At 48.5% G+C, this 21,499-nt stretch overlaps 8 protein-coding genes across 8 annotated transcripts; 4 read left to right on the top strand and 4 right to left on the bottom strand.

Annotated features, from left to right (window-relative positions):
- Nucleotides 1-3,789: 3,789 nt before the first annotated feature.
- FPRO_08380 (uncharacterized protein) lies at nucleotides 3,790-4,200 on the bottom strand (the record flags this gene model as incomplete). The annotated part of the gene is made up of 2 exons (XM_031222042.1): nucleotides 3,790-3,818; nucleotides 4,125-4,200. The coding sequence occupies 2 exons, from the start codon at nucleotides 4,198-4,200 to the stop codon at nucleotides 3,790-3,792; spliced, it is 105 nt and encodes a 34-aa protein (XP_031087540.1).
- Nucleotides 4,201-6,102: 1,902 nt separating this feature from the next.
- On the top strand, nucleotides 6,103-6,542 carry FPRO_08379 (uncharacterized protein; the record flags this gene model as incomplete). The annotated part of the gene is made up of 2 exons (XM_031222041.1): nucleotides 6,103-6,236; nucleotides 6,401-6,542. 2 exons carry the CDS (start codon nucleotides 6,103-6,105, stop codon nucleotides 6,540-6,542), a joined length of 276 nt encoding a protein of 91 aa, XP_031087539.1.
- A 4,045-nt stretch (nucleotides 6,543-10,587) lies between these two features.
- FPRO_08378 (uncharacterized protein) lies at nucleotides 10,588-10,983 on the top strand (the record flags this gene model as incomplete). The annotated part of the gene is made up of 1 exon (XM_031222040.1): nucleotides 10,588-10,983. The coding sequence occupies one exon, from the start codon at nucleotides 10,588-10,590 to the stop codon at nucleotides 10,981-10,983; it is 396 nt and encodes a 131-aa protein (XP_031087538.1).
- Nucleotides 10,984-11,813: 830 nt separating this feature from the next.
- On the top strand, nucleotides 11,814-12,614 carry FPRO_08377 (uncharacterized protein; the record flags this gene model as incomplete). The annotated part of the gene is made up of 1 exon (XM_031222039.1): nucleotides 11,814-12,614. One exon carries the CDS (start codon nucleotides 11,814-11,816, stop codon nucleotides 12,612-12,614), a length of 801 nt encoding a protein of 266 aa, XP_031087537.1.
- A 1,355-nt stretch (nucleotides 12,615-13,969) lies between these two features.
- Nucleotides 13,970-14,982, top strand: FPRO_08376 (Thiamine thiazole synthase; the record flags this gene model as incomplete). Its single annotated transcript, XM_031222038.1, has 2 exons — nucleotides 13,970-14,837; nucleotides 14,888-14,982. 2 exons carry the CDS (start codon nucleotides 13,970-13,972, stop codon nucleotides 14,980-14,982), a joined length of 963 nt encoding a protein of 320 aa, XP_031087536.1.
- A 250-nt stretch (nucleotides 14,983-15,232) lies between these two features.
- FPRO_08375 (uncharacterized protein) lies at nucleotides 15,233-15,613 on the bottom strand (the record flags this gene model as incomplete). The annotated part of the gene is made up of 1 exon (XM_031222036.1): nucleotides 15,233-15,613. The coding sequence occupies one exon, from the start codon at nucleotides 15,611-15,613 to the stop codon at nucleotides 15,233-15,235; it is 381 nt and encodes a 126-aa protein (XP_031087535.1).
- A 693-nt stretch (nucleotides 15,614-16,306) lies between these two features.
- Nucleotides 16,307-17,769, bottom strand: FPRO_08374 (uncharacterized protein; the record flags this gene model as incomplete). Its single annotated transcript, XM_031222035.1, has 3 exons — nucleotides 16,307-17,480; nucleotides 17,531-17,591; nucleotides 17,643-17,769. 3 exons carry the CDS (start codon nucleotides 17,767-17,769, stop codon nucleotides 16,307-16,309), a joined length of 1,362 nt encoding a protein of 453 aa, XP_031087534.1.
- A 569-nt stretch (nucleotides 17,770-18,338) lies between these two features.
- FPRO_08373 (uncharacterized protein) lies at nucleotides 18,339-21,292 on the bottom strand (the record flags this gene model as incomplete). The annotated part of the gene is made up of 2 exons (XM_031222034.1): nucleotides 18,339-21,074; nucleotides 21,122-21,292. 2 exons carry the CDS (start codon nucleotides 21,290-21,292, stop codon nucleotides 18,339-18,341), a joined length of 2,907 nt encoding a protein of 968 aa, XP_031087533.1.
- Between the last annotated feature and the right edge of the window lie 207 nt (nucleotides 21,293-21,499).

Below are 21,499 nucleotides of genomic sequence, written 5' to 3'. Positions count from 1 at the left end.
TGATCGCCTTGTCGGCACTCTTCTGAGTCAAATCTGTCAACCCATTCCAATTAGTCTCGTTTGTACTCCGTACTTTTTGTACGTATGTGAACATTCTGTCAAAGCCCCTGGTTTTAATGGAGGCATTTCATTTCTTCATAGATTGGTACCCTCAGGAATTGACGCCAAATGGTCAACAATTACTGTGCAATTAATTATATGATCGGGTGGAGTGAAAGCGTGGGGCAAGGGAAAAAGGATGGGAAAGTCAAAGGGATACATGGGCCGACGTGATCATTGAAGTTTCTCACTCAAGCGCCGCGGTCTCTCACAGTCCAAAGACTTTGGAGGCACACAAACGCCACTGGAGTCGACTCTTGGACGAAGCTGAGGAGCGGCATGGACCGTTGATACGAGTTATAAAGCGGGGAAGAACAACGAGAAATAATCAAGGAGGATGGCGATGGTTAGGGTAGTGGACTCAGAAGCCCAGAAAGATCGTATTGAGCCATACCTCTTGAGTATAGGTGAAGGTTCCAGATAAGGGCGATAGCCCCTTGTTCTTCAACAGATACAATGGCTGACTCGGCCTTGTTTGAGAGAGATGTCAATAACTATAGCCAAGCGTATGGCATCGGTGGCCATGCCCATTCCAAGTTAACTTCCTTATTTCGGTATGCCCTGGTAGTAATGGGATCCTTGTCCGGCTGAATTTCTTGCAGAGACTAGAGCCGGATATATGATCGGGTGATTGAATAGACTCGTAGGATAATAGGTTCCCGCCTGTCGAACTGTTTTGACTATCTGAACAAGGCAAGTATGCACATGAAGTATCGAAGGGGAGTGCTACTTATCTTATATAACCTCGTCACTTGCCATCGACAAGAGCCACTGGTTTTGTGTCCCCATCATGGCAATTTGCACACATATGCAAGTAATTGCCTGATACCCGCAGTCAGAAGCGCGCAACGCTACAGGCAGGGGTGTCCTGTGCGAGCCATACGCCAGATCAATAACCTGAATCGCGGAAGGCAAACATGCGAGCCATGTAAACCAAAACCCGACGATTCAATATGAAAGAACTGAGCGGCTCGAATTGCAGTTGCCAATCTCGCAATGGAGAGCAAGCATCTAGTATTGTTTCTGCTCCAGTTGCCAGTTGCCGGTGGGCTATTGATGTAGCATGACATTACCAGGGCTAGGTTGAACAAAAGCCTTTGAACGAACGCCACCTCGGCTCTTGAAAGGCTCTCAGACATTCAACGGAAAACCCAAGGGAATATCGCACTGGTTCCTCTGCTTGAGGTTTCCCACAACTTACAGCATCAAGGTTCAGAGCTCAAGACGCTTGACATGGTCTTGTGAAAAGGTGTGGGTGTGAGATCTGCACAGGGAACCGGGGTCATCACTTCAGGGGTGCAACAGTAGCTGTAGGGATCGTCCTTGCTTGTAGCGCCTAGCTTTACTCAGACCTACTGATTGACCAAGCGAGCAAGCAAGGCTGGCCTAACTGGGTCGTGAGATCCTGCAGCATGTATGTACTATTGGGATGCTAGTGATAGACATGGCGCGCGGGCCGCTCGCAAGGGAACCGCCTTACAGCAGTCATCAAGCTCTTGGTGGACGACGCGAACCAATTCAAATATTGGTTCAGGAGACCAATCATGCCTCTCAACTGTAACGACAGCCCTCTTGAGGTAACGAAGTTGGGACTTGATTAGCGTCAAATTCTCGCACCCGCTCCCCACCCCACCTTTGGGGCCCAAGAACCCGAATCTCATCGGCCATTACCTGAGAACATGCCTTGGCATTTCATCGTTGTGTTATAATGTTGGCTTTCAAACATCATTTTAGATGCTGTCGTCTGTGACTATGCTTTCCAGAACCATCTTCGGACAGCACTTCCAGACACAAGGCCAAAATCCCTCGGCAGCTAGGCTGACAACCCTTTGGCTTAGATTTTGACGACATGAGGCGGTTATTCGAAGCAAAACTGGGAGGGAATCGTTCAACCCGACACTCACGGAGGCGAAACAAATCTTGTTCTCTACCCCGCCTTGTTCCTCCGGATTCCACTCCGTCACAATGGTTGAGTGCCTTCCATGTACCAAGTCGACCCGGACGGGCGAGTTTATAGGGCAAAGTGAGTTATGGCTCACGACTTCGCTTCACAGTTGTTGCACGGGGACCTGTAAGACATCTTCAGCGACGTTTCACAGATTTGCTTGTCCCAACTCGCGGTCTGAGTCACACATCCTTTAAGTCGAGCATGCAAGATGAGGCTTCTTGGTCCAGTTGTTCACCATCTCTGTCTGATATAAGATGGCACATTGGCGGGATCAGCTCCATGTGTTGAGATTTTGCCATGCTGCTCAGTTGAAACCATCCCGATGACCAGGGTTAGGCAGCTACAGCACAGACTGTTCCAGGTCCGGGACATGTCTCAGTGAGCTCGAGGTGCATGGGGCCGCATTCGGGCCACGTGATAAGGATTGTCAAGTCTGCAGAACAATGAGTAAGGTATATTGCTCGGATGCTTCTTTGCTTCGCCAATGATCTAACGTTCGTTCCTCAAGATTGGTGCAATGCCCTGGTATACCATGACAGTCCAGAGTTGAATAAGCATCAACCGAAGCTTTGGTGAAATTCGAAGCAGCCAAGTGATACATGGCTTATGTGGCTATGCTTCGAACTCGTTCAAAGCCTTTGGAGGAACAACAAAGACCTCGTGTTGTACGCTTGGTCAGGGGCATTTGATTTCGTCCTGCCCGCGGGAAGTCAGACTAGTGACAGGGCCATGGTGGCGGTATTGCACAATGGATTTGTTGCAACTGGTCGGCTCAAGCCGAGGGTATCCTCAACAACCACGCCAAAGCTTGAGTAGTAAAAGCTGAGACAGGTATACAGGGGAACAAAGCGCGTACCATTATTCCTCCAGAAACTCCATGCCTCGCCATTGACACTCCTTGCTTGTAGGAAAAAGCAAATGCCCGCATCTCTGCACTGCAAGCTCAATGTCGTACCACCAAGTTCTTCGGAAGTAGGGCAGAAAAAGAATCCGTTGACCGGCTGATGTAAAACTGGATCAGCGAATCGAGCAAGATGTGTGCATTGCAGGCGGAAAACAAGCGAGCGAGGACTGGTGCAGATGAGGTTGGTGGTTCTCTGAGATCATGCAGGTCATGTTGCACACGCATCGCACATCGCACATTAGAGATCTGGCACTTTCCCTAACGTCGTCTCTTCCCCTCTTCCTGACCTATCGCGCGACCTCCCTCGTTCTGGACAGCGTGGTGTGGTTGTACATGACTGCGCCTCTAGAGAAGTGCGTGCTTGTGTGTCGATCAAGCTACCAATGGGACGGCATTGTTCGCGTTGTACAACTTTGCAGGCCGATATTAGTTCGGAAGCCCATAGAGCTTTAGCTTTTATTAATTGAGGGAGGTATGAACTGAAGCTCGGCGTTTGCTGATAAGCCCAGTAAATACCTGGGGTGAGATTGAACGTCGCAAATCAGGTCCATTTGCGGACGCGTTTGCGACTTCACATCAATTGGAGGCCTTAATTAGTAGGTATATTGGCAAGGGTTTTCGTGGCATTGAGAATGATTGTGAAGTTGAAGGAGGACGTTTTACTTCAGCGTTAAAGTCAAGATAAGGAAGGAAGGAGTTCGCCCTTAGGAACTAGAGTTGTGATGTTGGAAGGAGTCAGGTATTGCCGGGAGAGGAAGGTCTTGCTCCACTTTCTCCCATTTGCATCCAAATTTCCATCTCGCCTTCTCAATTCCGGATATCAACAGAAAATGCTTCCTCATCCAATAAAACCAAGGATCAGACTGCCTGAGGCTAGGTTAGTACGTAGGGAAATAGGTAGGATCAATCTTGAGACTGCTGCCATCCAATGCTTAAGGTTATGATTGTGGCCTTCACACAATCAATTCCGTTTTCCCAATGTGGTATTCCATCACGAAGGACTCGACCTGCTGAGGTACCTAGCACAGATGCGACAGAAGACGTTGGAGAGAAAGGGAGCCCGTGCACCATACTTGCACTACATTTTTGCTCTTGTTGTTGGGTTTGACTTATCATTGTGTCTCAGATGCTGGTATTTTTGGCCGTTGCATCTATCAATCTATTGTAACTCACTGATGGCCCGTGAGCGAATGCTAGAGGTGTTCGGGTCTTTGACCCATTCCTGCTCAAATCTCTCACCCAAAGTCATGTTGATGCAATTGGTACTGCTTCAACCCCAAGGTTGTACAACCTCTTGCAGCTCCTTCTTCTACAGAGCTACCCTGGACTGATTCACGGAAGCTGACCCCAACACCAAGCTCGTTACTTACGCGTGCGTGAGAGACAATACTGTCAAAGTACCTAATTGGTGCCGCACTGCGGTCAATGGTACCCAGAAACACTAGACCGCTGGTGAAACGGGGGGCACGAAATCTGGAAGTTCGACGTGATGACCGCAGCCAAAAGCAACAACCTTGCCCGCGTTTTTCGGTGACGGTCCAGCCCGCAACAGAGTCGGCGAAAGAAAAAGAAAAAGCAGTGAACTGAGCTACTGGACTTCGCACCGAGAAGCGATTGGATAACCCATCTTAATCCCTTCAAAAGCCGGCCATGCCCGACAACTCTATTGGTGGTACATAGGATGTACATGTAGCCTCCCGTGGGGGGGCGATGCTGTTCAAGATCCAGATCCTAGCTCTGTCCAGAGCCCACATTGGAGCAAAGTCTCGCTACTACAACGTCTATCACACGCCCCCCTCCTATGGCCAGTCACTCAGCAGTCTTCCATGTCGTACTGTACGACCTGTGAAGCCTCCCGCGAAACGTTGGGATTGAGGTTTACAGCATACATCCGAGGGGAGTGTTTCCAGTTCGGCGTTGGTGATTCAAGCTTGTTTTTAGTCATCGAGCTCTAGTCGTTAGTTGACAGACTTAACTCCAACCATCCCCCTTGCCGACGAGACGCAACCAGGATAAAGGAATACTTATACCGAGTTTCTATATCAGGAGATTGAAGGGAGAATGAACTCAATAGCTCAGCGATACAATGCCTCCTTGCAGGAGCTAACAAGGGATGAACTCACGCAACCACAGCCTCGGGAAAAGCTGTTCAGGTAGCCAGGCCCTCAACTCCCTGTTGTCGGGTATGCAGCTGTCCGCCTCAGTGAATTGATACCTGATCTGATTTGATAAGGGATCTGTACTCCGTAGGCAACAATGATCTGACAAAGTTCCTCAGCTGGCTTGATCGCGCCAGGTTACGAACTCTGTGGTTAAGCCGACCCCTGTTAAGCTAATGGGACCCGGCTCTTAAGCCACTGTGAAGCGCGTCCATTACCCAATTGACCACAGGCAGATGAACCGCAAAACGTCTAATGTCGCGTGGCTATCGATCGCCGGCCCTATCGCTCCAGTCCATCTAGGAGTCATTCTGATATATCGAATATTACATATCCACAGTGCACACCTATAACCTGTCACAATTAAGGATTCACGAAGTCAAATTTGGATTTGCTTGTGGCAAGTATGTGTCCTTCATCATAAGAATGACAAAAGCAAACAATCGCTCTCTCCGGGCGTTGCGAATTGCTTGTGTAGTTTCCAAACAGGAGATTTTCCGAAATGACGTATCTTAGTTATTATCTTTGGTGCAAGGTACGATCTTGACTTGCATCCCAATCTCAGATGAGACAAGCACAGGAGATTGTGTAGGGTTGCCACCTCTTGATTCTCGGTAATCTCGAACTGTTTCGTTGATAGTGGACACTGTAGCAGTTTGGTGATCTATCTTGATTTATCCTTTTTCATGTGGTATATGAAGATGAATATGATATGCTTTTGAGAAGTGATACTTAGACATGAACCGCCTGAAGGCAATATGTAATGTATTGAACGGCTAGGGAAACCTTGACGTGATGAAACCCAACGTTGAATGAATTCACCGACTTCTAACGGGGCTCGTTGACACTGTTTCTGTATGCATGTATGCGCGCTTACATCCATATCTCTGTATCTCAAACCCGGCCAGGTGATCTGACTATCAAGTTTTAATGTTCTCAGGCTCTCAAGACCGACCCGGTTCATCTGAAACCGAGTTGCTGTGAATTTTACAATGGATATCATCTTGATGTTTTCAAAGCACGTTGTGGGTGTAGTCCTGGCCTTTGGACAACTCCCCGCAGGTACAGGGCAGCAAGACGAATACGATATTCCTGAACGGTCAAGACCAATTATAGAGTATCTACTGTAAGGGGCTTCCTTGCTCTGTAGTTGCCAACTGTTGACAAGGAGCCTCCCGGTCAATGATTGGGCACCAACAGGAAGATAGTCTAAGGTAGGTAGCCATGGCTGATCCGTAGTCTTTCGTCTTGGCAAGTTTGAGCAATATCATTGTATCTACTGCCTGACAGGCTGGTTAACGAAATGTTGAGGCTCTACAAGGGCAAGGATGCCATCCTTCTGGACGAACTCAATCGTGCTTTGACAGTGCATCCTTCAGACCGACATTCAACGCGAGTCAAACGCAAATGGAAAACAGACTGCTCATCCTGAATGACCGCTGGGGGGGCCTGAGCGCGCCCAGTAAGAAAAAAAATAAAAAGCAATCATGAGCCTTTAGCTCTCGAAAAAGCAAAAGCTGCAGCAAAAGAACCATGTTCATCTACGTATGGTCTGCATATTAAAACCCAAGCCTATAGGCTTACATCCGTCTGAAGATCCCGGCAATTTCGCATGGCGTGCCGATCTGTCGCAGTTAGTCTAAGCCCGTTGTTGTCTCTTTTGTTTTAATGCCATCGCGCCCTTACAGTATTAAGAAAAAAACCCATATCACATCGGACTGTGGAGAAGAGACAACTCCCACCGCACGCTACTGCTCTGATGGACAAGGCTGGGCTCAGGTGAGGCTTCTGAATGGGGACGGCCATGTGGTCTAGCGGAGATATTGGATGCCGCTACGCGGGACTAAGGTCCTTGGTCCGGGGCGGGAAGAGTGCATTGACGGTATTTCTCTTTTGAGGCTGCTGCATATTGTCCCCTACTGTACATACTGTGCTATGCTGTGCGGCGACGGAGGGGACACCGCTGGTTACGGATATAGGGGATGCTGACGGGGACGGGGATGAGGAAGAGAGGCCGACAGGACCGTCAATCTTGCTTGGCATCATCTATCCGTGACCCGTGCTGCCCCCTCCCGGTCCTGTCTACCTACAGTACCCTGCCTGACTCTGCTCTTGTCTTGTCTTGCCTTGCCTTGTGGGCGGCATCTGGAGTCTGGTGAGACACGGGAGTGTCAACTGGGGTATCCGCTGAGATCGGGTCTGTTATTTCGCTTCTCTAGCCTCCAGGTCATTACGATGCGTTAATTGTCGTATGCCTGTCGAAACTAATTTTGAACAGAGTTTAGTACTGTGATGGACTCCAAACAGTCTCGATCTAATGTACATGACCGAAATCATTAGATCACTGGATGGATGTGTTGCTACCCTAAGTTACTGCACGAATGGGGCGGATGCAATGCTCGATCTGCCCTGATCTACAGAACGAGGCTGCATGGTCAGACTTGCATTCTTTGCCTGCCGAGTCTCCCAATTAGTCTGCACTTCTCAATGGGGTTACTCCAAGTCTCTCAGATTAACCCCTCGTCGAATCTTCAAACCCGGTTCCGTTCAATGTAGGTAGGTATCATGTGCATCACTCGCCATATGCAAATGAGAAGAGGATGCTCCAAGATCAAACCTCGCAGATCTAACCTCAGTGTGAGACATTGCGTGCTATCGGTTGTGATTGGATTATTCACAATGCAACGACTTCGCTCACCGCCATCTCAACAGCGGAAAGGAGGGCATCCTGTTCGTTCTATAGCCTCACACATGGAACGAAGGCAAATGCGCAATCACCGAATGGGCAAGTTTTTTACTCTTGTTGAGGACTCTGCTTGATGCGCACATGACTATTCCCCTCTCTTGAGAACGATGCTACTGCGTCTGCAGTCAACTTCCCAAACCAGAGATACCTGCATCTGCGCTGCGGAAGACGTGGTGAACGTTGTTTTGTGAGCGTCTGTTCATGAGGCATTCAATTGTTCACCGCTACAGAGTTGACGAGTCTCGAATCGACACTTAAGCAGAAGAAATGAGGCACGAAACGTAGAGCATGCTATGCAGGTGTCATGCATCTGTTGCAGATGTAGAGCGCATCATTCGTCAGTCACCATGCACAGTTGGATGTCATGTTGAGGCTCTTTGGCGGTGTGGCTGTTTCTGTCGACGAGCATATGCTCAGGAATGTGTTGCTCAATAGTCTGACTTAGGCCAAACCTTGAACGTGAATACGGGAGCGAGAGCGTGAAGCTGGTGAGATTGAGAACAGTAAGGGGCTGTGACTGTGGACCCGGTACATCACCATCACTGACTGTTATCGAAATTGTCTAGACACGATGAGAACACCGTAGGGTAGTTCAAGCCTCTTTGAATAATGTGTATGTCTGTTGTTTGCAGTGGAAACGAGGCCGTGAAGTTGTGAAGCTGTGATGCTCCGCCGCTTGATGAAGCTGCTGAGAGGACGCTGTTGAAGACGCTTGAGATATCACATAAGAGAGCTTGTAGTCGAATTAAATGAATACATAAGAGCATGTACAACAATCTAGCGGTATGAAAAGAACAATATGCAGTGAACATCGAGTTTCGTTCCTTTTCAATGTGTCCTTCTCCGATGGTATCCTCATGAATGCTAGCCACTTGAAATACAGCCCCCAAGAGTGGTTTAGACTTACAAGCTGTATCTTGAGTTAACCAGGGTTAATAGACTGATTTGTTTGAAGACGTGCTACCTTTCAACTCCTGTTTCTAAAGCCATTATCGCGCGTCCCTGACATAGGCCGCACACCACAGTTATAGATAGGAACAAGGCAAATGCCAGGTGACAGCTCCGTCAAACATCAACGAAGAAGATATAGACCTCCATATATGTCTAAGTATCTTAATGCGACTGGATTGTATAGGAATTTGAGTATAGCTGTCGATACGGAGCTACGTTTGCCTGACTTACACTTGCGATAGGGTAAGTCCTGAAGAAGGACATCGTCGATAAGAGCGTTTTTTATGCGTAGTTAGTACTCTTGAGAGACAAAAAAAACCAAGAAAGAGATGTAGTTCAACATTGTTTGAGACGTAGTATAATCCAGGTTGTACGTGTAAAGTTTGCCCCGTTGTTGCGTGTTTGCTCTCTATAACGATAAGGTAATCACCTGAAGTGAAAAGCTGTGGCTCGCAACAGACTTCGTGCAACACTTTAATGGGCGTGAACTAAAGAGTTAACTCGATGATATGACTCAAAGACTCCGCTTGGGCCTATGTATAATAAACTTTGTGTGTTCTCACTTAACCTCTGTTGCAACCCTTACATCTGTGAAGCCATGAGCTGAAGCTCGAATGAACAAGCAATGAGGCTGGTATGACGCGACACAAACAGAGATGAACGAGTTATCATTAAAGAAAGAGGTGATCCTGGGTTGCCCTTCGGAAGCTATAAAAAACACTTCACCGCAATCTTCCAGGTACTGCTTCACAGGATTGAAGTCTGGGTCGGAGTGAATACAAGTCCCTTTACCATTCTTAAACTAGGCGGCATATAAAGTATCAACAAATGACCAGTGTTAAGTTAGACTTATTCATAAGATTGTTGCCTATGAGAGGTAGAGCTTGGTCTTGCGATGTAATTATGAGTGAATGTCTGGTCCCTCTTGGAACTCTCCTCCACATGACCCCTGGCCTGGACATTACACGAGATTTAAAGCTAAATGGTAACTCAAACTGTCCAAAAGTCTTGAGGAAAGACAGAGAAGGCCTCCGGATAGACCTGCAAGTCACTATCTCACTGTTTGATAGGCTGGAGCTCAAGATCAAAGCCCTGCTGTTTTGCCTAACTTACAACCGGAGCCTTTGTCAAACAGCACTACATATTTTCCTCTTTATAATACTCAACTCTTATAAAGGAGATGCGTGTATTTATGTTTCCCTTACTAATATGTACTTGCCGCGAACTAAGTGTGCATCATTTCAAGCTGTGAGTAGATGACCTACAAAGGCTGGGTAAACTATACTCTCGCCTCCTCCATGTTCATATGCATCAGTCACTTCCAGGTTCAAGTTTGACCTTTAGCAGGTTAACACTTCTTGCTGCCTGTTTTGTATCAAGTGAATGCATTCAAGCTGCCATATAAATAGTCCGGGTCTCCTCAGACAGCCTGGGAAGAAACACGAGACAACCTACAGAAGGAAGCCCTCACACTTTAATGATGACGCCTCCCCTCGACCCCATAGAGCCCATTAGGGTGCTAATCGGTTTTCGTGTGGAATGCCACGACTCCGACCCTAAATATGCCAGCAAACAGCAGATACAGCTGGAAACGAATGGCCGTAGTAGCTTAACCACCGAATGCAACATCCGGAAACAAGTCCCGAGCCCCTTCACCTCGCTTTTTCGATCCTGGGAGAGTGCCATCTAACAACGAGACTATTTGATCAAAAAGGGAGCTTACGGCGTCCTGATTATAGCAATCTGGTTGAAAGACCGAGTAGTTTATGATGCAGAAAATATGGCAATGTCCCTGGGCTATGTGGACTGCCCAGCCACACCCGACGAGGAAACAAGACAGCTGTATTTCCATAATGACGAGATCTTTATTACGGATGGCATCTCAGCATCCGAGAATAGGATACTTGCAGCTTTTGGAGGAAAGAAGAGCAAAGATGAGCCGGTACTGATATCAGAACTTACTATTGAGAAGCGAATGCTATTGTCTGAGTTGATGCCTGCAGAAGTTGAGCTGGAAGACGTTATCGGAAAAGGTGAAATTACTAAAAGGCTGGCGTCCGAGCTATTTCACCGCACCGGAGTTCTGGCTTACGGGCAATATTACCTTCTTGTTCGGGCAATCTGTGGACGTCCTCTTAGAGACGGGATAACAGAAAATGATCTTTCGCAACGGTAATCAAGAGTGCCATTTCGAACTAGAGGATGGAATGATGCAACATCACTCGACACAGCCGGCCAACACTTTGAGAAGATGGAACAATAAAGAACATATTGTATAGTGGTGGACGGCTATATTGATGGAAGCAGGATTGTGCTACATGCAAACACGAGATGAAAAGTCGCTAGTGCAATTGATGTCAAGTCAAGACAACTCATGGATCACTGAGTGAAACTGCAATACGCAACCGACCCTCATATTGTCATAAATGAAGATCTTTGTATTCATTCCCGACCACTACATTAATTCCAGCATCTGGTGAGTCATTCAGGTCCTGGTCGCTTATGAGGAGACAGCTCTGTCCGGATCGAAATCCTGAACCATGCCAAACATGGAGGAAATGAAGATGCCACCAGCTTCAGAAACATAAGAACGCCTAGCTGCGGGAGCCCATGGTATCCGACATGTAATTGTCAAATGAAAGGAACACTTGGATAACAAATTGTCGTTGTATTAAAGCTTCTAACGTGTTTTACAAATCTGGTGCCAAAGTTCATGAGTTTCTACCTTACCGTTGATATTCACTAGAGGTTCATGAAGTCACTTATCCAACTCCTTGATATATATATTACCGTTGAAAGGCTCGTTCTTATAAATAAACTTGATTTCATTGACCTGTTGTTTATTAAAAAAACCACGTGATTGTGTCATTACGTCCTGCAGAGTCACCTGTGCTGTGCGAACCTCCTAACCCAACAGATGAAGTTCTCTTTTCTCCCCATAAATGATAACTTGGAAACGATCAACACTCACAACCGAAACCAAAGCAATAAACTCCTTTCTTCAACATGAGCTATCCGCGAAAATTGCCAGAGGCCGTAGATGCACTGATAGGATTTCGCGTAGAATGCCACGACAAAAACTGTGACTTTGCCAGCCAGCACTCCATAAACTTCGGCAGCATTCGGCCTCGTTGTGGCATATCTGTCGTCGACTTCTGGCATGCCGCCGAGGACCATCTATCTTGGAAGCATATTAGAACACCATTCGTCTCATTCTTTAGATCATGGGAGAGGGCTTTGAACTGGAGGAAACGCCTTATTGAGAGAGGGGGCAAGGGAATCATGATTGTTGCGGTTTGGTTGAAAGACTTGTCTGGAGTCTACGATGCATACAATATCGCACAGCGTCTTGCAGCCCGTCAAGGACCGAACTCAAACAGCCGCCTGCGACGGAACCTTGATAATTGTCGTGGAGAACTGCTCGTTCAAGGTGGCATCAACTACATGGAATACAGAATCCTGGCCTGCTTCAAGGGCGACAGCCTCGAGATCGAAAGACGATCCATATCGCCACTGCTCAAATTCCCCGAGCACGAGCTTGTTGTATCTATTCCCAGAGGAACTCTGCCAATATACGGCAATTCCAATCTGAGCATCACCCATCAATTGGAGTACGAAATGCTGAGCCTCACGGGGGTTCGAAACGATGCCAAGCTGTGCGCACTGGTACTCGCAATGTGCGACTGCGAAATGGAAATGAAGGAGGAGAACAAGAAGATGACGATTAAGGTAACAGATTACTGCGGACACTACATGTCGAAAAGTGTAATTGGCAGATATAACTACTCTTTCGACATTTCCTATTAGCCATGTCGATGGCACTCTTATTTGGACGCCATGCAGTATTGGGTTATGAATGTTATTAGACATTCAAGCTGCAAGGCTAAGATAGTTATGAGTGCAGTCGGCTCGCTTAGAGAAAGATCATGCCACCTGTTGCGAGGCAAATGAATACAGCCGATGTCTCTGCAGTTCATGGGTGATATACATATCGCTCATATATGTAGCGGTGCAACTCAAAGAGAAGCCAAGACTGCTTGTGAATGCTTACGATGTATCGTGATATTTTACACTTATTCAATACGTACTCAGCTCATACAGCTGACCCCAACTTCATATCATGAACTCTGCCATCTAGGTATTGCCAGATTACTTGGTGATGCAACACAGTGCCGTGTCAGCACCGAAACCCTGAACCTCGCCAATGAGCTAGATAATTACACACTGGATGATTGGCTGATCAAAGAGCCATTCGACTCGGCATTACACCTCCGATGCAGCAACAAAGTTAAAGAGTGGGTTGTTGACATGTTCATTCTGTCATGTCATGGCCGGTTAAAAGCCGCATCCAGTGGAAATGAGGATCCCCCACTTTGAAGGACATTCACATGCTCAACAGATGGACTTGTCTTTGTATTTTGCTCAATATTTCTATTGTATGAGGTACTCTGTTAGCTACTAGGTATGCGATGAGTGATTGGGGATGAATCGAAGGCCAATTGAAGTGACTGAGTTGACATCATGATACATGATATGATGGAGGGGATATTGCTCATGATGTGCAACAACCCCCCGGCAGTCATCTTCGACTTAACAAGAGACCCCCACACACTCACCTATCAAAAACACGCGTCTATAGTAGGTAATACTCGGCATTGCATTCTGTTGGCCAGCATCGGCCGCTTTGCTCCGTCATGATATCAACGGGCTACTTTTACCCCTCACCTGCGCGCATAAAAAGATCAAGGTCGTTCCATTCTCAACTCTTCTTCCTTTTCTCTTCATCAATTCATCAACTCGACCTAAGAAACTCGAAAAAACCCAAGGTTTGTATCTGAATTGTATGAAAGGGCTGCTCTGACACATATGACATGCTAGATATCATAACCTGTACGGCCCTCCTAAGCTACCTTAGCAGCCATGGAGCCTTTCAGCGGTAGTCTTGTCCAGACCTGATTGGGACCTCTCAGGTAAAGTATCATGCATGAGCCGGTGCCCATTCTTTTCTCATCAACATGATCAGTCCAGACTGGTCGTGTTGATGATAGGGGGATGTGGCTGAGATTATACGGCAAAACTTGATCTGGATAATACCAGCGAAAGGATCATGTCATCTCCCCTATTGACCACCAGACTCTAACAACAACAGGCGCAAGATCAAAATGGCCCCTCCCGCTGCTGTCTCCCCTCCCTCTCGCTCTGCAGAGCTTGCTACATCTACCAAGCTCCCAGTCATGAGCAAGAACATCAACACCAAGACCGTTGAGGAGATGCTCGGTCAGTGGGATGACTTCAAGTTTGCTCCCATCCGTGAGAGCCAGGTCTCCCGCGCCATGACCCGTCGCTACTTCCAGGACCTTGATAACTATGCCGAGTCTGACATTGTTATCATTGGTGCTGGTTCGTGCGGTCTGAGCGCTGCCTATATTCTTGGCAAGAAGCGTCCCGATCTCAAGATCGCCATTATCGAGGCTTCTGTGTCTCCTGGTGGTGGTGCTTGGCTTGGTGGACAGCTCTTCTCCGCCATGATCATGCGCAAGCCTGCTGATGCTTTCCTCCGCGAGGTCGGTGTCCCTTATGAAGATGAGGGTAACTACGTCGTTGTCAAGCACGCCGCCCTCTTCACCTCGACCATCATGTCCAAGGTTCTTCAGATGCCCAACATCAAGCTCTTCAATGCCACTTGCGTTGAGGATCTCATCACCCGACCTTCCGAGGAGGGAGTCCGCATTGCCGGTGTCGTCACCAACTGGACTCTTGTTTCCATGCACCACGATGATCAGTCTTGCATGGACCCCAACACTATTAACGCTCCTTTGATCATCTCCACCACTGGCCACGATGGCCCCATGGGAGCCTTCTGTGTCAAGCGTCTCGTCAGCATGCAGCGCATTGAGAAGCTTGGTGGTATGCGTGGTCTTGACATGAACCTCGCCGAGGATGCCATTGTCAAGGGAACCCGTGAGATTGTTCCTGGTCTTATCGTCGGTGGAATGGAACTTTCCGAGGTTGACGGTGCCAACCGCATGGGTGAGTTTTATATGTTAATTCTGGTATTTGCCTCGTCTAACATACATAAGGTCCTACTTTTGGTGCCATGGCTCTCAGTGGTCTTAAGGCTGCCGAGGAAGCTCTCAAGATCTTCGACACTCGCAAGAAGCAGAATGATCTGTAAGCAACATCATTGAAGGTCATAGCTGGGAAATGGAATATGTGAATTCAGGATCCTGGACCTCGTCTCTCATTCGAGGCATGGAACCTTGTCATTCATTTAATCTGAGCGACTGGAATTTGGAAAACATGAACCCAGAGTCGAATGTCACTCAGAAGAGAAGCCAAGTAAAGCAATACTAAATTGAATAATTGCCTGTAATGACATTAATCTTGCTGTCGTGATATCGTCATTCCGTCCACTGGCAATACCATCACTTCTTATCCTCCACCACCTCTGTAACCTCAGTAGTGTCCTTGGCCTCATTCTCCCTTGTTGGAGGGAACTTCATTCCCCTGTTCTTATCATTCGGGTGTGCACTCGGTCCCCAGCCTCCAAGGCCATCGGCCATGGCAACTCCTCCAAGCCCAGAAATCGGTCCAGCTGTTACGCTACCCGCAAGTTGATTCTTTCCGACGCCGGGTTGAGTATCAGCCCATGCGCTGAGTTCATCGCGAGTCTTGCCCGTGTACTTCAGTACATCTTCATCGCTGAGTGGCACACTCTTTTTGCCGGCTTGGAAGCGCTCATACAACGTCTTCTTGTCCTTGGCTTCCTCGGAGGGATTTGATGATGAAGACGACGAATTGCCCATGTTGGTATTGCTGATAAGGAAGCTTCTGAATTTATTCGAGATAGTGTTCGTTGCAGTGAAGATGACTTGCTGTGGGGTAGTAAATATTATTACTTCTTAGCAGGTGAGCTTCTAGAACATCCGTATTTATAGAATTACTGAGGCGATTGGCCGTTGGAAGCTGAATGCCTAGCGTCACGAGGCGCACAGCGTATTCATACAAACAGGGCGATTGATTGACACCCTCAGCCCCTAAGGATCCCTGCCCTGTCATTCCGTATTCCCGATCTGGCCTGCGAATATCTGCAGGGCGTACAAGATCAAGGCAAAGTATTGCCGAGATCGAGTTATCCTATCCTGATTCAGCAAAGCTTCGCCTCGATTCTTCATCCTTCATCACATCTAGACCACCAAAACATTCTAGCCGAGTCAATAGGATTAAAGACCGTCCTAAGTGATAAAAGTGCGATGCAGGGCTCTTTTATGAGGTCCTTCTAGCATCTGTTTGCAAAGTCTGAAGCTTTTCTCCCTGGGGACTCTTTAACATTGCAACGCTTACAGAAGCAACTGCTTCACGGGGAAGATTCCTGATCATTTGTAACTTGGTACTGAATACACCTAGATTATATCTGTAGTGCCTCATGAGATATCAAAGCCTGCCGAATTAGTCTCATCTGCCACTAACATTTCCCCAAGCACCTAGTTCCTATCACTCTACTTGAGATACTCCTTCTTACCGACCCTCTCACAAACCTCCTTCAACACACCACCCAACCACTCATAATCCCCAATCTCCAAATAGACCTGTGCACTCGTCCTGATCCAAAACCTTCCACCATGTAGAAACAGCGCCACAAACGTCTTGTAATCACCAATGAGCGTATTCAGAATCCACTGGAACGCCGTCTGTGTCTCCTCCGCTGAGATGACAACCTCACCCTCTTTACCCTCTGCAGTCCAAACGGGCAACGCAATGTTGGCCATTCCACAATTTCGCAACGTGCCTGTGCTGTTCTCCATGTATGTCGTGCCTAGCTTCTTAGCTACCAGCTCGCTGCCTTTCTTGTTCAAGTCCCAGATATACTCCAAGATGGCATCTTCTCCGCCGAGAACTTCCTCTCGCCATTTGATAGCGTCTTTTACACAAAGATAGGGCGAGTTGTCAAGCGTGCCGACAAACTCAAAGTTGATGACGAAGGGAGATTTGGAGCTGGGAGGGAGCGGTGTGATGCGTTTCACCAGCTTGGGCACGTACCCGTGGCTGGTCGCGAGTGTCGTTTGAATAAGTGCCTGATTGCGCTTAGGTACGGAGAAGACGGCGCATCCACGTGGTACGTGAAGCCACTTGTGACAGTTGGACACGAAGAAGTCTGGGTCAGCGGCGGAGATGTCCAACTTCACCATCCCGATGCCCTGAGCGCCATCAACCATGCTCAGCACGTTGAGACGGCGACAAGCCTTGATCATTTCTTCCCAAGGGAATACAACACCTGGTCGAGAGGAGACGACATCAAACGTACAGATACGAACCCGCTTACCCTCAGACTCGATCTTCTTGACAGTATCTTCGAATTTCTTGATGATCTCGTCGTCATCGAGAGGGTATGTGAGCTCGATCTCACGATGAGTCACTTTTTCGTTGTAGTAGTCAACATAATAATCCGCGACCTTGCCGCAAGCTTCGTAGATGGTCGAGAAGCTGATGATGACGTCCTTTCCGTCTTCATTCCACTTCATGTTTCGATACACTGTGTTAACGCCGGTAGTGGCGTTGGAGACAAACACAACACTGTCCACTGGGGCATTGAGAAGCTTTGCGACAGCAGCGCGGTTCTCATCGAGGATTTTTGGATATTCATAGCGAATGAATGGATCAGGACGAGCTTCACTAACAATTATTAGACCAAAGACCAGGATCAGGCGATCGAGTGTCTTTACCTCGCATCCTGATACTCGCGGAATTTTGTTCGGACAGCCTGAGGATATGTGCCGAAGGAACCTATAACTCCTGTCAGTTTGAGGTCTCACTCCCGCTTGGACTCTTTCATACCGTGATTAAGATTTCTCCATTCTGGATCAAACAGAAACTCCTTCTTGATAGCGCTTCCAAAGACTGAGGTGTTAGTCTTGCCCCGCACAGGAAGCTGCTGAGAAGATCCTTGACCAATAGAACCCATGATGATGATGTGTGTTTTGTATAGTTAGAAGCTAAACAATGGTTGAATGCTCATCCCACTGAACGTTGTCTATAACGGGTTTGACACGACAACTTATACATTCTCAGCTCATGCTATCATGAGTCAAATGATACTGTCTAGTACGAGCTGAGTACCCCACATCTTCAACGTCAACGACGCCCTTAGTCGCCAGACCCGAGACCGACCCCGTGGGTACCCGCATCAGGGCGTGGTAAGGCGCTCTTCGGCGAGCAACAGGAGTCATTGAGAATGCTCAACGCCAGTTAAATGAGATACCCAGAGCTTGGAGAGGGTCTCCAATTCTTCAAGAGTCACCTTGGCATGCGCCGATCGCGGCGAACAATTAATCAGCATGTGAGTAGTGAGTCTTGGAAAAAGAAAGTCAACTTTCATTCAATCAATTGTAGTGTAATGCTACTTGGCTTATCCGCCATCCCCAACGCCTTGTCATAAATGCTCCGAGGGATTTGGGCCCAATGTTCTCGCTAATCTGCGACTCTTTGTATGTGAACTCTGCAATCGTCCGTCATAAGACAACAACCTCTGCCCTAAGTGCTCGTAGGCGTGCCAGACCTGTGAATCAACCTTGCCGACTTTCGTATCCCGACGCCCGTACACGGTGGTATGGAGAACTCTTTGGCGATGGCTGGACGTGCATCGCCCTGGCTCAGCGCAGATAGCGCCAGAGCTGCATCCGCCTCTCTCTGTGAGCGAACATGCTTCATAACGAGGTTGCACCGGTCATGCGAAGATACCAACAGTCCATGCGACATCTCTGGCGGCAGCATAGGCGCCGGACTTGCAGCGAGATCCTGGCCGCGCATGAAAGATGCCTGGCTACGTCGGATATGTGTCTGCTTTCGCGTGTTATGCGAAACAGGCATTAACGGTTCCGTATGATGCATCACCGGTGAGATAGATTGCAATTGCCCAGTTTCTGTGAATGGTTCCGGGGTATCTGGAGGGAGTTCCATTGTTGGCAATCGGTCGAAAGGTATGATATCGCGGGGATCTGATGGCTGAGGCCTCAATGGAGCCAGTCGTAGTGAACCTAGTGTTCGCTTGGAGGGAAGAGACACTTCCTCACCATCAATCTTCTTGCGCTTGCGTTCTCGTGCTCTAGACTTGACTAGACTGGCGATCGAGCTTCCGTGGAGAAGTACCCTTTCAGGTGTAATGATTTCATTCGGAGGCGCCATCTCATCACCCAAGAGGTGTGCTCCTGTCTCGGCACTTCGCAGAGTTCGCCCATGATTGGGATTGAGTGTCGAGGGAGGCATACTGGCTCGCTCTAGAACACCTGGTGCAGATTTGCGCGACCGCTGGGCTCTAGTTCTGACTCTATCAGGTTTGCCTTGGGGTGGCTTCAGAGGCGCGTCGGCAGGTGGTAGCGTCTCTGTTGTGGTGACAATGGCGGGTGGCGTAAAAACCGGTGATTCTAGGGGGCCGTGGCCAGTTATTCTGTGCAGTTCCTTTACTATTCTCGAGCTCCAATATGCCCCCGTAGCTTTTGTATCACGGAGGGCAACTGGGTAAGCTGCAACAGGGCGTTTCGTCTCCGTCTTTTCAGCGTCCTCAGCAACACCACTAGACTCCCGCTTCTTCTTAAGTTTGGGAGGCTCGGGCGTTTGCCATAGCTTGGGGATTTTGCCTTGTAAATCAGATACCCAGGCGTCGCAGTCCCACTCAACCCAATAGTCAATAACGTCACCCCATGAACTCTCTGGGGGCTTGGTGTAGTTAACGAAGACGACTTTACCACCCTTTGCGTGGACTGCCTTGGCGAATTCTCTGACCATAACCTTCAACCCATGGACTCGCAAACTAGTACCAAGGATTAATAGGAGGTCAGGACATAGAGCCAAGTCGTGTGTCACAATGGGGCTGATCAGGTGCGCATTGGGATGCTCCTCGCCGTAGAGCACAATGTCGGGCCTTAACTTTCCGACACCCAATGCTCGTTTGCCGCGTTCTTCTCGAGCAACCGTAGCGCCTACACAGTGAGGGCATTCAGGCTGCTGGCCTGACATTGTCTCTAGCTGGCGTTCGTCGTCATCCCACGAGCACACTCGACCGCACAAGAAACATCGCAGAAGCTCCAGTGATCCGTGGAGGAAAACACATTCCACGCCTGACTTTGGAAGGTCGCGACGCAGATTTTTTACTGCGGTCAGGGCTTCATCTGTCGCACATTGGTCGGATTCTGCTTGCGAAGCAGGCACCGTGCTTTCAAATTTCGGCTGACTGCATTGAGATTGCTGGCTAGCTTCGTTATCCGACGACTGCTGGGACTTGTCTGAAGAATTTGTGTCCGTCATTGCATTTACCTCATCAACCATCCTGTTGAGCTGGTTTATGTTGGCTGTCGACTTTCTTGAAAAGCGCCCACGGCTTCCAGGGCCATCGTGGAGGCATGTCGATAGTCCAACCTTTTCTTCGATCTGATCAATATTTTGAGTGTAGCAGCGTACGAGCTTGCCACGATCTCTCAAATGACTGATGAAACGATGTGAACTTGTAGGTTCCACGTCCCTAACCTTCTGGCGTAGTGTGGTCGCGAATGTGTAGAAAACGGATGTTCGGAGAGGATCTGACCATATTGACGCGTCGAACATATCCTTTCCTTTCATATTAGGCAAAGTATTCTTGCCAGAGCCAAAACTTGCTTGCGATAAGTTGATTGGATTTGAGGGCGGGGTATCGTCGACCTCTGATGGCGATGTGCTGCTGCGCCGACTTGGGGCGTCTTCTGAGGATGTGCCGGAAGAAAATGGATCAAACAAAACGGGCGGAGGTGATGATAGAGGCGAAGAGCTTGGTGGAATCGTAGAATCGGCCAAGTGACTGCGCCGTGTCCTCCGGAACACTGACGGTGGTGGGATATTTAGACCCTCGGGCGGAGGTGAAGATAGAGGAGAACTCGGAGGCTGGGCCACAGCTATTGTTGAACGGGTCGTCCTGGGATTGACCACGGGCATCCCATCTAAGCGGACCTGCTGCTCTTCATCGTCTGGGTGGCCTTCGACCTGGATTGTGTCTGCGATCTTTTCCTGTTCCGGTTCGGGATCTTCCAGTTGAACTTCTATTTCTTCCTTCATTACGACCGGGCCCTCCTCAACCTTAGCAGACACATCGTGAACTATTCTTCTCCTCTTGGCTGGCCGGCGAATGTCCAAGTCGGTGGATTTATCATCGCTCGAGCCTTCATTCAGACGCGCTTGTTGCGCTGCAGCGTCGAATTGAGCGCTTATTAGGGAGTAGAGACCGTTTTCAGAACGAAAGTCCTAGTCCGATTAGCTATTACCGACAATTGAGTGTACCAAGAAGTCACTCCAAAGCGCATCTGGCAAGCGCTGGAGTGTCTGATAGAGCTCACAGGAATGCCCGAATTTGTACTGATCCCAGCACCGGTTACTACGATGACCTTGCGGGCTTTTAGCAGGCCATTGGCGATGTCTTGTAGTTCGTCCTGGGAGTCTCTGGAGACGTGTATAGTCGGCATTGTGGGCAATGTGAACAGAGAAAGTCGGCCGCGTCGCGATACAATTGCAGGCGGGTCTAAGCCGCGATCGCGTGAAGCCGACGACGAGAATCACAGGTGAAGCTTATAGCAGAGAAGTTCGAGAGAAGCCTGTCGTCATTATGTAACGGGTTCGGTGGTTTCGCCAGGAACGTGATTGTCTGTGAGGTTGTTTGTGGTGTGAGGTTC

The sequence above is a fragment of the Fusarium proliferatum genome (assembly GCF_900067095.1).
Source record: "Fusarium proliferatum ET1 genome assembly, contig: FPRO_scaffold011, whole genome shotgun sequence".
Lineage (NCBI taxonomy): Eukaryota > Fungi > Ascomycota > Sordariomycetes > Hypocreales > Nectriaceae > Fusarium > Fusarium proliferatum.
Note: the sequence above shows the minus strand (reverse complement) of the source record. Positions and strands in the feature narration are given on the sequence as shown.